The sequence below is a fragment of the Phoxinus phoxinus genome, assembly GCF_949152265.1.
Source record: "Phoxinus phoxinus genome assembly, chromosome: 8".
Lineage (NCBI taxonomy): Eukaryota > Metazoa > Chordata > Actinopteri > Cypriniformes > Leuciscidae > Phoxinus > Phoxinus phoxinus.
Window position 1 is genome coordinate 23,932,420 of NC_136883.1, and position 17,861 is coordinate 23,950,280.

The 17,861-nt window shown below is 37.7% G+C and overlaps 1 protein-coding gene across 15 annotated transcripts in view; it reads right to left on the minus strand.

Annotated features, from left to right (window-relative positions):
* The window catches only part of frmd4a (FERM domain containing 4A), a 167,927-nt gene that overhangs the window by 66,001 nt on the left and 84,065 nt on the right, over positions 1-17,861 (minus strand). For 2 of the 15 annotated variants that reach the window (XM_079620356.1, XM_079620357.1), the window contains exon 1: positions 9,143-9,498. The exons of 11 other annotated variants lie outside the window; for them this stretch is intronic. In XM_079620356.1, coding sequence (XP_079476482.1) covers positions 9,143-9,283 — 141 coding nt within the window. In that variant the 5' untranslated portion in view covers positions 9,284-9,498. Of the gene's footprint in view, positions 1-9,142; positions 9,500-17,861 lie in introns of those variants that run through there. 2 more of the 15 variants (XM_079620358.1, XM_079620346.1) reach the window with 2 other exon arrangements.

The window sequence follows — 17,861 nt, forward strand, 5'->3', positions numbered from 1 at the left end:
TGCAGGCAGGTACAAAACCATAAATCTGCGACAATAGCATTTTCCTGCGCATCTGAAAATATGTTTCCTCTTCCTCCTGTTGGGGCCAGCCTTTGGGTTATGTTGTATATTACAGTATATACAGTAATACAGTAAAAATATATTTTACAGTCAAACTTACTGTAAAATATATCTGTGTAAATATTCTATAATTGCAAAACAAAATAAATTCCTGTAATGTTCTCATTTACTGTAAGGATGTAAATCTCACCTGTTTCAGCTGAAGTTGCCATCAGCAGTGTTTGAAAGGCACAAGGCTGAAATCTGTTCTGTTTTGAATGTGTGGTTCACAGTTTTGACACCAGTGTGTTAGCATTTGAACAAAGTGCTGTAAATCCACAGTGTTGTGCAGGTTGTGGTTAAAGTCATGGGATGAGTGTGTAGAGTTTTGAAAACTGTGTTCAAGCAATGAAAAACGAACTAGAGTTTGGTCCACATGAACTGCTGCTGTGCAGACTGTAGTTAGAGTTTTGCACATGTAGCTCCAGTTGTGCTCACTGTCGTTTAGCAATCGAAAAAAACTGTAAATGGTCACTAAAATTGTATACCATTCTGTTTAAATAAATAAAAAACAGTAAAAACATAAAGCAACCATTTTACATGCTACAAGTGAATTTAGGCATCACAGCATATACATTTGCATTGGAGTTACCTAAAACTTAAACAATTTAATTCATTTTCAGCAATTGAAATAAAGCTGAAAGCTGAAAAAAAATTAGCTAGATGAAAAACTAGAATGGAAATTAGAAATGGGCAACTAACTGAAATAAGTTTGAACTGAAGTACTAAAATAACTAAAACTGAAATAAAAATAAATTAAAGCTAAATAGAAATATTAAAAATACTAATAAAACTGACAAAAGCATAAAACAAAATAAAAAATAAAAAAATGTATCCATTTTTAAAATGTTAAAGATTACATTGTGAATTTTCTACAACAGCCAATATTTAAACCTAAAAAAATAAGTTGTGCTTTATTTTCTAGGCTTATGAGCTTCTATTTCAGTGAGAAGAATGCTGTCTTAGAAACTATAGTAACAAAGATAATATGTGACACTGAACCTCCTTCAACGAGAGCTTTATAAGTTTAATAGTATTTATTCTCACACACACAGATGAGTACATTATAGTGTGTCACTGTCATAAGTGGGCAGTTTCCACATATCTGTTTCTCTCCCGCTCATTTATAATTAAACAAGTGTAAATCAATCACTTTGACCTGGCCAATGCATAAATGCCCATCTCAACAGTTTCTCAAAGCTGTGATTGGTATGTTCAGGTCAGGTGTGAGAACTGAGCTGTGATTGGCTTAGTCTCTGATTGGCTGTGTTGTGCAGGCACTGCAGACACAATGAACTTCATGACCCATCACATAGTCTAACCAATACACAGAATATCAAACAGAAAGAGAGGAAATGAGCGGGCCAGCTGCCCTTGACTACCCTTGATATCACTTTCTCAAACAGGAAGAAACGACATCCTTTCACACACAATTGAAGTCAAAGTGATTTGCAGACCATTTTATTTATTTATCAGGAATTAATTGCATCAATAAAAGTGGAAACTACATACAGTAGTTTACAGTAGAAACTACATAGCAGAATGGAACCAGGCCTGAGTGTGAGTTTGCTAAAACACTACCTACTTTGTACACACTTCATATCAGAGCAGATCTGACTAGCTACATGTACACTAACGTTCAAAAGTTTGGGTTCAGTAATTAATACTTTTATTCAGAAAATAAACATTCAATTCATAAAAAGTGACAGTAAAGACATTTATAATGTAGCAAAAGATTTCTATTCATGTTTTTAATGACCTTTCTATTCATCATCAAAATCGTGAAAAATGTATCAGGGTTAAAAATATTATGCAGCACAACTGTTTTTTTCTTTCTTCTCACATGGTAATAATAAGAAATGTTTCATATTATAATGATTTCTGAAGGATCATGTGACACTGAAGCCTGGAGTAATGGCCATCACAGGAATACATATCTAATAATTTAATTATAATAATAATATTACAGTATTACGGTTTTACTGTATTTTTTATATTTATCAAATAAATGCATTTGGTGATCAGAGAGATTTTCTATTATTATTATTTTTAATTTATGACGCAAACAAATTGGTGCAGAAACTATTTTTACTTAGAAAATGCTAGTAAATTACACAATTTATTACAAAGAAATGGCAATCTAATTAAATGTGATTTTTTTTTAGTAAAACTGATTTTGTTGTTGTTGTAAAACTACAATAATCTTTGTTTTATTTACAACTTCAAAATAATTTTTACAGTGTGGCAGAAGCATTGTTGTTCCTTTGGAATGACCTGCACATTAATAAAATAAATAGATACATTTTTTATTTCATGTTAAAAATGTATTGTACAACACACAGTCGGCTAAGCTTTGTATCGATACAGGACTAGCAGTGAAAGAGAGAAAAAGGAAGACTAGGTGAATCTGATATGCAAATTAGACTTGGGAATCATTCCAAAATGTTTAAACACACACATCTCTCTTCAATCCCTTTCTCTGTTTACTTTTCAAATACTAATATATCAGCATTTCAGCCTCCTCTTGACACCCTGATGTCACCATTAGTCACGTGTATCCCCATAGTAACAGAACGTGGCTGCAGACGCATTTATCTCTCAATTCCTGACTGGCACTAAATCAAATCTCATCTCAGCACACCTGCCTTGTTCCTGGAAGCTGCATAAGTCAGCTCTGGAATTCCTCAGAGCCAAGAGATCCTGTCCATTTGAGAACAACTGCTTTAGACTATATATATATATGAGATACTTACAGTAGATTACTGTATAAAGAACAGGTAATATTAAAGATATACTTAGGTTATGTTTTGAAAAATACCCAGTAGTGTGCAGTTGCAATATATACTATATTGTGCACAGTATGCAAGTTTTCTGTGTGAAATCCCCTGATGGTCAACCATATTTGCCAAATGTGCAGTATAGAATGGAACACACTGGGTAATGTATCCCACAATGCAACATGCTCAACTCAGTGTGATAACAAATATAAACTGTGATTTTGAATCATTTGTATATTTTAATCATTTGTATATTCTTATATGTATATATATATATATATATATATATATATATATATATATATATATATATATATATATATATATATTCTCATTCACACAATATGAGGTCATTTGACAACAATATAGCCGTTTAAAGTGTATAGCAATGCATAACACATTTGTCCACATACTATGTTTTAAAGAAATACAGTATACTACAGTATTTCGAACACAGTCTATGTGAAATCTTTAACCACACAAACACGTCATTCACATATAACTTAATTTCTGACTTATTAAGTTACGTATTAAGTGTCTTCAGTTTGAGCTTAACCAGTGTGTTTGCATGAATCATTAAAACAGCCTAATGATGTGCTGAATAGGGTCATAGGTCACATAGGATGACGTGGGAGTTTCTGACTGTAATTGGGAAAATGTTCTGGACTATGCTGGTTTTCATATCTGAATATGACAACTCATGGCAGAGTTCAGCCAAAGCCTTCATCATTTTAACAGGATGTTCATTAAGAATCTCTTCCTATGTCACCCACCAACAAAACTGGACTATTCTAAGGGTCAAAGACACATTCAACTGATGAATCAAATGTAAAAAAATAATAATAATCACAGGAACAAATTACTTTTTAAAATACATTAAAATAGAAAACAGTTATTTTAAATTCCATAATAACATTTTACACAGTATTACTGGTTTTACTGTTTGTTTGATCAAATAAATGCATCCTTGATGGTGAGCATATGAGACTCTTTCAAAAATAGAAAAAAAATCTCTCACACACACACACACACACACACTTTAATTTTCCTTTTCATTTAATTTCTTAAATTAGAATCCACATTCTTTATGATCAAAATAGACTAATGAACTAATGTACCAATGAAACAAACAAACTTCTCATAAATTATGTAATTTAGAGGTATTCATAGAGCTATAATTCTGAAAGCTATTTGTGATAATGAAATATATACCGGGCAAATGCTATTTAATTAATGTGAAAATAAAATAAGAAAGTGTAATTTTCTTTTCGGCTCAACTGGTGTTGATTGACAGATTTTTTTGAATCCACATCGCCATTATCCCAAAGAGACTTCATAATCATATTACATAAAACAATATACAAGCCACCTTATACTCACATTTCTGTGTTCAATCTAGCAAATCTTAGGATTCCCTCATCTCATTGTGTGTGCGTGACATGGCCTTGTGTGTAATACACACTAATCACATTCATTTCACTGTAATCCCGCCAGATTACACACATGCACACACACAGCAGGGAAATCCCATGATTAGAGAACTGCTGGATTGAGCCCAAATTAATCTGTCATTCACTTAATCAGTAATGCATGAGAGGAGGCTATTTCAATTAATCAATATTTATGCTCTATTATATGACTAATAAAATCGGAATATAAATGGAAAATTCTAAGCGCGTTTGCGAATTAAAATCCCTCTCAATTTGTTGCCTATATATCTGACATTTTGTGTTTATCTCCAAGGGATTCTGTTCAGTAGTAATATGGCAAATAATATTCACACAGGACATCTAAATGAAAAAATTAAATCACAAAATAGGTCTCAGATATAGCTATGAGCTTCAATGGGGTGCAATTAGAGACTTGCTTAATTTTTTTAAACAACAACAACTCATGTCACCTATTTAGAATACCTTATTAACAGCAATACATTAAAAACACCATAGCAACTGCATAGCAACCGCCCTGGCAACCAGCCAAAACACCTTATCAACTGCATAGTTAGCACCCCCCTGGAAACCAATCAAAAATCTGTAGTAACTGCATAGTAACCCCCTAGCAACCAATCAGAACAATTTAGCAACTGCATAAAAATGCCCTCGCAACCACCTACAGCATCAGAGATCCAAAAACATCTTGATATGTCTTAATCCGTGCTCAAAAGAAACTAAGTTGGCAACCAAATTCAAAAGATCTCAAAACAAACTTTTTTATTTTCTTCCAAGACCAAATGATTCACATTGATTCAATGATCCACATTAATTGTATAACTCTACACCATTGACAGTTAACTTGAGCCTATTTTATTCCTCCTGAAGTATTATAGACATTTTAAGATGATACTTTTAGATGAAACATAATTGAGAACTGCTGTACATCTGTTGAGAAAGCGCAATAAAAACCTGTTTGACTTGCACATTCATTTCATCACCCTTTTTTCCCGGTTATAACCATTTTCAGCATCTGTCTCTCACCTATTTGCATTTTTGAATCAAAACAAACAGTTTAACGTTTCTTGCAGTTGCACGAAGCAAGTCTCACACGTTCCCAAGCAGCATCTGCAGCCTAAATATCTGAAATTATAAGGCACTCAATCATATGATCAGCCCGTCAGCAGCAACGCCACACACATAAATGCACTCTGATCAGCATGATAACACGAAATGAAGCCAAGGAATGTGCAGAGATTAACAGACATTATGTTCTGGGAAAATACCATTGTGGATAAATACAGCTGTGGCGTATCAGTGTGTGTGTTTGGTTGCGTCAGATGTGATGTTTAGAGAATTCCAGTTTGGAATGAGACGAGGCCGAACAGCTCCAGAAGGCTCTTAAATTTCCCCTCTCTGATATCACAACGAGGAGAAACTGATGGATTGTGGACCGAAGGGAGAAAAAGACTGAGAAGAATGGATGTGTGTCAGCCAGACCTGTGCTCTCTACAGAGTTTGAAGTGGAAGAGTCCACTCATCCGCAGCTGGAGGGGTGGCACGTTGCCATCAAAAAGGAGAAATGGTATTTCCCTCATATTCAGGCCATGTCAGTTAAAAGACGGAGGAAAACAGCAGGAAAGACTGCTGAACCTGGTCACACTGACACACACATTCAGACTCAATCTAAGAAAAAGGAAATTCCTCCCATGGTTCTCAGCACAACATCCCTTACAAAAAGTAGCCTAGTGCCACCTATTAGCTTTGTTATTGCTAACTAAAATGAGTTAACTGAAATAAAGCTGAAATTAAATATATTAGCTTAAAAAAAAAGAAGAAAAAAGAGAAAACTCAAATAAGGTTAAAGGGATAGTTCACACAAAAATGAAAATTCTGTCAGCATTTACTGCTTCCTTAAATTGTTCCAGACCTGTACGAGTTTCATCAATTGTTTGGTTTCCGACATTCTTCAAAATAACTTATTTTGCAGAAGAAGGAAACTCATACAGAGTAAAATAAATCAGATAGAGTTTTAATATTTGGGCAAACTATTCTTTTAAGTCGAAATACTAAAACTACTAAAACAAAAACTGCAAATGAAAATAAATTAAAGCTAAAAATAAATATTTAAAAATTACAAAAATGCATAACGAAATGACTAAAACCTAAACTGAAATTAAAATAAAAACAGAAAAATATAAAAATAAAAGCTAATTCAAAAATGTTATGAATACTATAATAGTAATAAAAAAATAATAGTAAAATAACACTGACTCCTATACTATGTATGGATACACTGAATACCATGGTACTGAATGATTACCATATTCATATAACATAGAATTGACATGGTACTTCCAATATATGACAGTGATGGAACTTTTTTTTTTTTTTTAAACCATGGAAGTTAAATTTATGTTATTTTTATGGTAATGCAATAAAACTTCAAAAAATGCATGACCAAAATACCAAGGTAGTACCATGTCCATAATTCCAATGGTTGTACCATGGCATTTTTAAATCTCAAAGTAATATAAACATTCCAGCACTATGGTAAATATCAATCACTTGACTTAACCATGGTACCACTGTAGTAAGCAACCACCCAGCAATGTGATAGCAACCACTTTTAACATCCTAGCATCATCACAATCAGATGTAAATATAAACTATTAGTTTGTTAGTGACGTTCTATTACCTGTCCCTTATCTACAGTATATCTACTGTAAATCAAAATATCTGGGTCAGTAAAAGTGAGGACATTCACTCAGTTGTCTATAAATCAGAGCAGAATGTAAAAACACAACTAAACCATTTACTATGAGCACTAAACTAACCTCGGGAGTCTTCTGTCTTTCTCACATTCACTCGTTCTCTCACACACCCTCTGAGAGACACACAATTAGCAGCTTAAATGGAACAAAAGCAGCTCTATGGATGTGTATTACGACGCAGGAGAGAAAGGATAATGCCTTCACAGAGCCTGACGGACTTTGCTTGGGTTTAAAAAGAAGAGAGAGAGAGAGAGAGAGAGAGAGAGAGAGAGAGAGAGAGAGAGAGAGAGAGAGAGAGGGAGAGAGGGAGGGATGGAGAGAGACTTGTTTTTCTGGATTGTAGAATGAAAGGAAAAGGGGAGAGGAGGGTGAAGGGGTCTCCCAAGGAAATACCTGCTGGATCAAACACCGCTGCCTGCAAGGAAAGTGCATGGGTGTAGAGATGTGGAAAGAATGCATTAGGAAGCCCCTCCTCGTCTCCTGAATGTGCCACAATGTATGTTCATCATATTTACTAGCTATGCTAAAGCCATTATCGTCACAATGCATGTGTGTGTGTGAGACAGTGTGTGTGTGTGTGTGATTTTATAGACAATAACACAGAAAACACCCTCTGGCCAAACTCAAAGGTCATTTTGGGTGGTCTCTGAGATTACCTCATAGGTTATACAGAGCTGTTGTTTCTTTTTGTAATCTTGAGATTCAAGTGGTCATATGATCGATGAAGAGGGTTAGAAGTACTTGGCTTTTCATCTGCATGTACAGCACTTAGGGAAGAATGTATACTTTTGAAGTATAGTTTACCTAAATATTAAATATTTAAATATTAAATCAGAATGGATAGATAGATAGACATTTTAATATATATATAAATTCTATACTATTTTTTTTATTCAGCCTGTCATACATCAACCCTGGAACAGACAAACACTTTTGCTATCATTTATTCAGGTTTGTCACAGCGAGATGGAAAACTTTGAGATTTGTCTGCTTCAGTCTGGTCTGTCCTGTTCACACAGTAGGAAGGTAGAAGAGAGACACAACCTGAATACTGATCTCTCTCGCTCACACACTCACATACAGATAGATGGAACCGTAGACTCCCGTGGAGAGCTGTTTTCAGGACCGTGAGACAGTGGGTGACTCAAACCCATAGAAAACATCATAGCAACACTAATGCGCTTTATGGCGCTCACAATGTCCTGAGTAATGAATTTAAACAGGATGACAAAACCTCTAGAGTTTTACATTTTGTGAGCATGATGCTAGGGTGTTGTGGGTAGTTGCCAGGGTGTTGCTATGTTAATAAAGAGTTGTGTGTCAGATGAGCCCTTCCCCAAGTTTTTATGATATTCTGGTCTCTAGATATGGTTAATTCTCCCTTTCACCCATTTTACTGTCTGCAAGGCGAAATTCTCCGTCAGATTTAAGGTATCATTTATGTCTGTGCAAACAAACAGTGCGAGACGAGTTACACGAGAAAGTACTTACTGTAGAGTTAGGGGTTTATTCAAATCACTATTCTCAGTATGAGCTAGAGATTAGTGATTCAATATTTTATATAAATAAATCAAATAAATGAATTTGCTAAAATAATTATACATTTTATTTAGAATACCAATGAATATGTCTTTTATATATAAAAATACAGGTACCATTAAAATGTATTTATTTAAAAAAAACAGTTGCCATTCATGTTTGTAATAGTGTGAGACAATTTACATGTGAAAAGTGTTCAAGTACGAGCTAATATTGATACAGTTAGGCTAAATATTTTACATAAATATATAAATAAATAATTGTATAAAAATTTTAGATTTTGTTTTATATTGATTAATTATTATATATGTATTTGTATGTTTTAAAAATACATATACATTAATAAAATGTATTTAAATATATATATATATATATATATATACACTGTATATAGTTACACAAAATGTATTTATTTAAAAAAGAATAGTAAGATGGTTATCATCTACGCATTTTTGCCATTCTAAAAGTGACCAAGCACACACACACTAACATACACACAGGCACACTAGCCTGGTGTTCATACCTGATAGACGGCACGGACTAGGATGTCAGGAGCTCTGAGATGCGTATGCCTTAATCTTCTCAGGGCGGCCGAGGTCACATCCCATAATGCACTGTGCCTCACACACACACTCTCTCCCAGACTCATGAGCATCGCCTCCATGATGACAAACACACAGGTACACAGGTGTGTGGTCAAATAATCCCTTCTCAGCACAGGTGTGTGTGGGAGAACAGGTCCCCAGGTAATGTTGGTCTCCCTTTTGTGTTCTCCTCTTTCATTTTCTCATCTCTTCTTCCTTTAATCCTTAAAAATGCCCCATGGGAGACTGAGATTGTGACTTCTGTGTGACTCAAATCTCGTCTTGGAAATGAATTCAGTCTCACTGGTCTCTCTCTCTCTCTCCACAGCAGGACAAATTCCCAGAATAACAGCTCTTGGTTCGCCCAACACAAACATTCCCACATAGACAGCACCATTGGTCCCTCTCTCCTTTTCTCAGTCGTTCTCTCTCCCTCTCCCCTACTTGTTTGTTTGTTTTAAAGCAACAGTCCCAGAGCAGGGCATTGAGGGGTTTTAAGCTCGCACGATGCTCTGAGACGCCCATCTAGGGCAGAGTGAAGGACAGTCGTCCCTCCCCGCAGGACAGATCCTGCTCGGGTTCATCGACCCCGGGCCACTGAAGAGATACCCGATATGCGTGTCTCAGCTTTCCCAGTGTGGTAGAGCAGCAGACAGAACAACTCATGGGAGTTGAAAACTCGTTTTTCCATAAATGGTTAGGATGACGTCTAGATTCCAAAGTTTTGGAGTGGGACATGTCATTTGTGCTAATGTTCTCAAGGCCCAATCAGTGTGCCCAACTGTGCCCAATCCAGATCCAGTCACTAAACTACAGACTAACCGACAAACATTTACCTCCCACAACCCCAAAATAGTTAAAAAATTGTCTTGAACAATTCATACACTGTTTGAGAGTGCTAGTTAGTAGAGGCGGTGCAAGTAGAGCACAGAAGAGGGGCGTCTAAAATAACGAAAGAGGACGATGACGTAACGCAAAGTAGAGCTGCATTCTTTGTGGAGCAGGAAGTCCGTAGGTTCACAAGTTCGCCTGCCTATTCAGTCTTAATAGTTAATGGTAAACAAACCTGGCTTGCTGTCCTCAAAGGAGGCTCAAACCCGAAGCTCGGCTCGAGCTAAACCCCCCTAACAGTACTGCACAGAGGAAGAATAAGAGAAATAGAGGAAATGGGAAGGAGGAATGCCAGAAGAATTGTCACTAGGATGACACAGTGACTGTTGTTTATATATGCTTGTAATGATGATTGACAGGACTGAACCTACAATCAAAATATGACTTTGTGAAACGGACAGTCCTAAAATGTTGCTTTAGTAGCCCCGGATTAATGCTAGAAAGCATATGCACTTGGCAATTGTGATTTTGAAATAGTTTATTATTCACATTATTCACATTCATCTTGACTGAGGGGACTGGATAGTCCTGGTGAGGGGGCAGGATAGTCCTGGTGAGGGGGGCAGGATAGCCCGGGTGAGGGGGCAGGATAGTTCAACTAAGTGGGCAGGATAGTCCAAGTGAGGGGGCAGGATAGTCCAAGTGAGGGGGCAGGATAGTCCAAGTGAGGGGGCAGGATAGTCCTGGTGAGGGGGGCAGGATAGCCCGGGTGAGGGGGCAGGATAGTTCAACTAAGTGGGCAGGATAGTCCAAGTGAGGGGGCAGGATAGTCCAAGTGAGGGGGCAGGATAGTCCAAGTGAGGGGGCAGGATAGTCCAAGTGAGGGGGCAGGATAGTCCAAGTGAGGGGGCAGGATAGTCCGAGTGAGGGGGCAGGATAGTCCAGGTGAAGGGGCTGGATAGTTCAAGTAAGTGGGCATGATTGTCCGAGTGAGGGGGCAGGGTAGTCCAGGTGAGGGGACAGAATAGTCCAAGTACGTGGGCAGTATAGCCCAACTAAGTGGGCAGGATAGTCCAAGTGAGGGGGCAGGATAGTCCAGATGATGGGGCAAGATAGTCCAAGTGAGAGGGCAGGATAGTCCAGATGATGGGGCAAGATAGTTCGAGTGAGGGAGCAGGATAGTCCAGGTGAGGGGGCAGAATAGTCCAAGTACGTGGGCAGAATAGTCCAACTAAGTGGGTAGGATAGTCCAAGTGGGGATAGGATAGTCCAAGTGAGGGGGCAGGATAGTCCAACTAAGTGGGCAGGATAGCCCAAGTGAGGGGTCAGGAAAGTCCGAGTGAGGGGGCAGGATAGTCCAGGTGAGGGGGCAGGATAGTCCAGGTGAGGGGGCAGGATAGTTCAAGTAAGTGGGCAGGATAGTCCAAGTGAGGGGGCAGGATAGTCCAAGTGAGGGGGCAGGATAGTCCAAGTGAGGGGGCAGGAAAGTCCGAGTGAGGGGGCAGGATAGTCCAGGTGAGGGGGCAGGATAGTTCAAGTAAGTGGGCAGGATAGTCCAAGTGAGGGGGCAGGATAGTCCAAGTGAGGAATAGTCTGAGTGAGGGGGCAGGATAGTCTGGGTGAGGGGGTTCTTTCTCTTACTTTTCGACTAACTCTTGCACTCTGACCAGATACAGTGATTTACATTGCCTCTTATTTGAACACAGCACATTTTTTATTTCTGTACTTGAACAGAAAGCCTTAGTCAATAGCGTAACAACAGCTTAAGCAAACCCTCTGATCTTGATTAAAATCACCTCCTGTCTTTAAAGAGATTCATGGTCATTTTATATTGATGCCGGGGTGGCATATGATTAAACTTGCACACATCAATATCTATGATGAAGAAAAACAATACCTGACTAGATAAAATTTGGAACAACGTTTAAAATTTAAATTTAAACATGACTGTTTAGTGATCCCTTATAAAGTTTTACCGTGGTAACCATAGTTTCAGCTAAAATACCACACAAACATAATGTAACATAACTTGGCATTAGCCACCAATGAAACCAAAATACAATGTAAATAATAACTAAATTAAATACATACATTGTTTGAAGATTCCATTTTAGCATATTATTTTACATCAACAATAACTGTGGCATAGAAAATATAGATACCATGGTGATACTCTGCAAGGATTTACAAGGCTACACAAAGACTAACTTAAACATTTCTGTGGTGCAGGGAGAGAAATGCACTTGTTTACAATAGTAAAATCATATGCGTACAGAGAGTGTAATGACACTGTGTGACACCAAACCTCATTCACTTACAGTCACTGGCAGCTGGAGTCTAATGAATGAGCACAGTAGCACATGAACTTCTATTTGTGTGCATGCTGCGGTGGTACTGAGGGGTAAATACAGGCCTATAGAACCAGGACAGCAGGGTAAAGAATTACAATAACTTATTCATGCTACTCTCCTGCCACTATGTGGCACAATGCATATTGATTTGTGCACAATAAATCAGATGGGAAGAGTGATAGTACTACTGTAAAGTATAAATGTGAGAGTATTCATGGAGGTGCATGAGGGAGGGAGAGAGAGAGAGAGAGAGAGAGAGAGAGAGAGAGAGAGAGAGAGAGAGAGAGAGAGAGAGAGAGAGAAACTGAATTCCTAAGAGCCGTCTCAATAGCTTTGACTGAATGTTTAATGACCTGTTACAAAATGCAGATGTTTCTCCTTGAATTCAGTTAATGTGAATAAAAAACAGATCCTTTGAGAAAACACATTTTCACATTTAATTTGATGAAAATTATTTCGTTTGAGGTTTTTGTGTAAAATTATGTCAAATCTGTGTTTTTCTTCTGGGTAATGCTGCCAAAAAAAGCATTTCAAGATCTGTGAAAATGAGTAGTGTTTGCCCAAACAAAAGTTACTGCATGACACTAGGGTGTTGCTATGTGGCCACTAGGAGAAGGAGAAGAAATTTGGACTAAAAAGACAAAAAAAACAAAAACGATTTGTGTGATGTTGAGACAATTGCGCATGGAAGTAATGTGTTTTTTTTTTTTGAAGGAAAAGCTGATGAAAAAAACAAGTTGTCCAACAATAAAGCAGCATCCATCAAACACGCAGTGTCCTTAGTTTCCTGCTGCGTTTAGAATTCATGTTCCTTAATTCGTGATTTTTTATGAGTCACCAGGTGCTTCTTCCTGAGGGGTGAGAGGTGAGAATGTAATTTGGATGTGTGAGCGGCTATTGTGTGGAGGAAGAGGATCAAATATTTAAAAAGGAGGTAGTTCTCAAACTTGAACTTGAGTGTGAGCATTGTGTAAAATCACTGAATACCACAGCATTTCCCTGGGTTCCAGAAGATATACTGCGCACACACACACACACACACACACACACACACACACACACACACACACACACACACACACACACACACACACACACACACACACACACACACACACACACACACACACACACACACACACACACACACACACACACACACACACACACACACACAACCTCTGGCATCTTCAGTACCATGTGACAGAAGTAAAAAAGAGAAATAGAGTTGTAAAAGGGAAAGAGAGAGAGAGGGGGAAAGAGACTTGCTGTCTCAGTGCACCAGAGCTGTTTGAAGTTTATGTGCACTTGCATATATGTATGTGAGAGTGCACGTGCGCGCGCTGACCTACTTCATTTTGCATATAGGCTAATAAGTGTTTGCTCCTGAATCTTTCTGTGGGCATAAATATTTATGAGGATTATAATATAATAGCGCAAACCCACGAGAGCGCAGAGAAGGCGACCGCACACACACACACACACACACACGCTGAGCCGGTAGAATTAAGCCTGGTGTTACTCCAATCCAAGGCCACCAGCAGAAAGCATGCATTTCCTCCCTAAATACCCAGGCGCACCATCACACAACCCCCCAGAATGACATGAATAGTCTATTGAGAGAGAAAGATGAGTCAAAATGTATGTGTGGTTGTGTATAATGCTCTATGACAGGCCTGTTCCAGTGCATGTGAAATGATCCATTCTCTACTCTTATTTTTAGCACAAAGCTCGGTACTTGTTCATGTCTAAGGAACATTTGGGACATTTTGGGGGGTGATGCATCCTGTTTTGGGGGACGAATGTGACCCCAGCTGACCCTGGGACCATGCACTGGTGTTTCTGGGAACAGAACATGAGATTTAATTGAAACCAGTCCAGTAGACATCAAGTTCACATAGAGGTTGGAGTCATTTAAAAAAGCTTTATTTTCTCAGACATGCAAGACATTGTGTGTGTGTGTGTGTGTGTGTGTGTGTCTGAGCTGCATTCCATTCTAACATATATTAGGTGATTCAAAGCAGTCAGAACACACTTGAAATCTTCCACTGATATAAGAAAGTGTGTGTGTGTGTGTGTGTGTGTGTGTGTGTAAGGAGGAATTCATTTCTATTCCTCAGACAGCTCTAGGGCAGCTGATATTGCAGCATTCATATGCTGAAGTCTGAGGGGTATATGTGTGCATGTGCATGGGCATGTGTGTGTGTGTGTGTGTGTGTGTTAGGATGCATTTTCCTCTGAAGATCAGTTTGAGCTTGAGGGGATGTCTAAATGGAGAGGAAGACAATAAAAATGATAGCGGCAGCTTGGTGTGTGCGTGGCTATGTCTGGATTTCTTGAGGGCGCAAGTGAAAAAGCTAGTACATGATGATGTGCCTGTTCTAAATGATCGATTTATCAACTAGATGTCATTAGTAAAAAAATATTTGGATGTTTACTTAGATAGAATCATCGTTCTGCCAGAGGCCATAAATATGAAGACACTGATGCTTTAATGTTGGTAACTCTGCTAAGAAAAAAAAAAAAACTTGTGTAAAGTCAGAATTTAATATAAGTAGCATCACATTTTTGCTTGCATATTGTGACATGCATAAAAAAAACTGAAGAGCAAAGACTTAGTATTATCCATTGGTTGTTGATTGGATGGATGACAAAACTCACAAAGTGATAGTTTCTTTTAAATGTGCCATTAAGCTTTAACTTGATCAGCAAGATTTTCATCAAAGAGTTCATGCCATGACAGTATTTGACCAGAGGCAGTTAAAGATCATTTCAAGTATGAAACATTTAGAAATTAAACAACACGACACATGAAATGTATGGCAATAGCTTGTACAGTAGCATTTGCGTTTGAGAATCTGGCCTAAATCAATAAAGACAACACAACAACATACACACTTCTACACATTCTTGATTTCAGACATGGCACAAGTGATATTAGCAACAGTAAATGTGTTACTTCTGAGTATTTTAAAGAACAGCTGACATTACACAAGCTCAAGCACATACTTGTATATTAATCCACATTTTGTCTGCATCATGCCTGACCTGCTTCCTAATGGGAGGCAACAGAACGGTTAAATTTAACAAGCCTCAATTAGCACTTTGCTTTAGCCGAGCAGCCGAGAGTTAGCACACTGCCCAGAGACAAACTCTATGGAGCACACAAAACAAGACCCAATTAAAGACAAAGACACACACACACACACACACACACACACACACACACAAACACACACACACACACACACAGGAGTGATTCCACCCAATGCAACAAAGAGTCTCCAAGGAGAACCCCGGCAGCCCACTAAACATGAACAGTTTTCCACAGCCAAACTGCTACTGTTGTTTCGCTAAGAGCACTGGATTGGAAATCTGGCTTCGAAAGCTGCAACTGGTCACACCATATTACAGCAGAAGAACATGCTGAGATAAATTTGCAACTCAACCTCAAAAAGAGGATATGAGGAGGAGGAGAGGAAGGAAGTGGGAAGCTGAAAGGATAGGAAATAAAACCGGAGCATGAAAAGGTAAATGAATGACAGAATTATGTGGGTAAGAGAGTAGGGCAGATGAAGGAGGCGTGAAGAGAGATGAGTGGAGGGTATGAGGGCAAAAGAGAGATAGATAGGGCTTCTTTCATTGTCTCAGAGTAATGAAGCAGAGCATATTGTTCTGTCACAAATGTCCAGCAAGCGTAAAGTCTTTACTCTTATGGAAAGCCCTCCGGCTACATGATTACATTAACCTTCTGTGAAGAAACATCACACACTCACAAACACACACGTATTCAATTCAAATTACGCTATTAAGTTATTAGGAGTCTAATCATTGAGTTTTGAAGGGTGAACCCCACCTAGAACATGTACAGGTGATATTTTACCCTGAAACTATAATAAATAAGTAATATCTGGCTTAAAGAAAATGAGGACTGTTTATAGACCATTACGTTTTTTGCATTGTGACATTATTTTCATGACACTTATACGCATTTCCCCTTCAATTCTTATTAATGTAATGCAAAAAATCTTATTAAAAAAATATAGTTTATTATATATTATAATTGCTAATTTTTATATTTTATATATTTTTTATTTAAAATTCTATTTCATAATAATAATAATAATTATATTTACACTACTCACTGTTCAAAGTTTTGAGGTCTGTAAGATTTTTTTTTAAGGAAATGAATACATTTATAAATAGATCAAAACTGACAGTAAAGACAAGTCTTTAAATACATAATGTTACAAAAGATTTTTGTTTCAAATAAATGCTGTTCTTTTGAACTTTCTATACATCAAAGTATACTGAAAAAATGCATCGCGGTTTCCACAAAAATATTAAACAGCACAACTGGTTTTCAACATCTTCAGCACGAAATTAGCATATTATACAGATTTCTGAAGGATCGTGTGACACTGAATAATCAACTTTGCCATCACAGGAAAAAAAACACAGTTATTTAGTATTATATATATAATTATCACAAAATTGCTAAGTATTTATACAGAAAGGTAATTTTGTTGCAGTGCATTTAATGTTTGCTGGTTCAAATAATAATAATAATAATACAAAATTTCATTACAGCCAGGGTAATTATATTTTCAACCAAAAGTCCATGGATCCCTGAAAGTATTTTATATGATTGTATTTCATCAGGTAGTAATGAGACTTTGGGAGAAAATGTGCATTAACTATAATTGTAAAATAATAATGATATTATAGCTTTTTTTCTCGGTTCGAGACATGGGTAAACATGGACGTGTTTTTGTGAGATTCAAAACAACTTGTTCTCTCTGACAAAGTCTGTCTCACTCTGTGATTATCCTGTGGTGTATGTCTGCTGTCTGTGGGAGCTGTGAGTCAAAATCACTCAAACAGATGAAAATGAGAGATGGCAGAGCACAAAAACAAAAGAAAAGGGGAAGGGAAAAAAACAATGAGGGGAAGGAGGGGAGTTTGAGAAGCCCGGTAATCAGAGAAGGAGAATGAAGCCCTTGTTCCTTTGATTGAATCGCTTTGTCTGCTAATACCAATGGTTATGCCTTATCAACCGCTGCCGTACCCCCCAAAAAACCTTGTCTGCCATCCTCACAGGAAATCCCTAAATTACAACCGTGTTTCAAAAGAGCCAATCAACGCAACCCAGTGAGACAGACACACAACACACCACAGCCCTTTATTAAGACCAGCGCTGTCTCTTAAAGGCACTGAACAGCCCGAAGACACGTTCTAATGAAAAAACAAGGCAAAGACTTCCATCGTGTTTCATTAGTCTAAAAGTGAACAGATTTTGGATGATTGGCAGCTTCATATAATTCAACTCATCAGTCGGGACAGATTTTGGTTGAATGAACCCTACGCTTCTTCGGTGGTCCTCTGATTGACAGCTCATAATTGATGGTTAAACAGGATGTAGACATCTGCACCCTGGTTATGGCCCATATGGACATACGATGGATTGAACATGCCT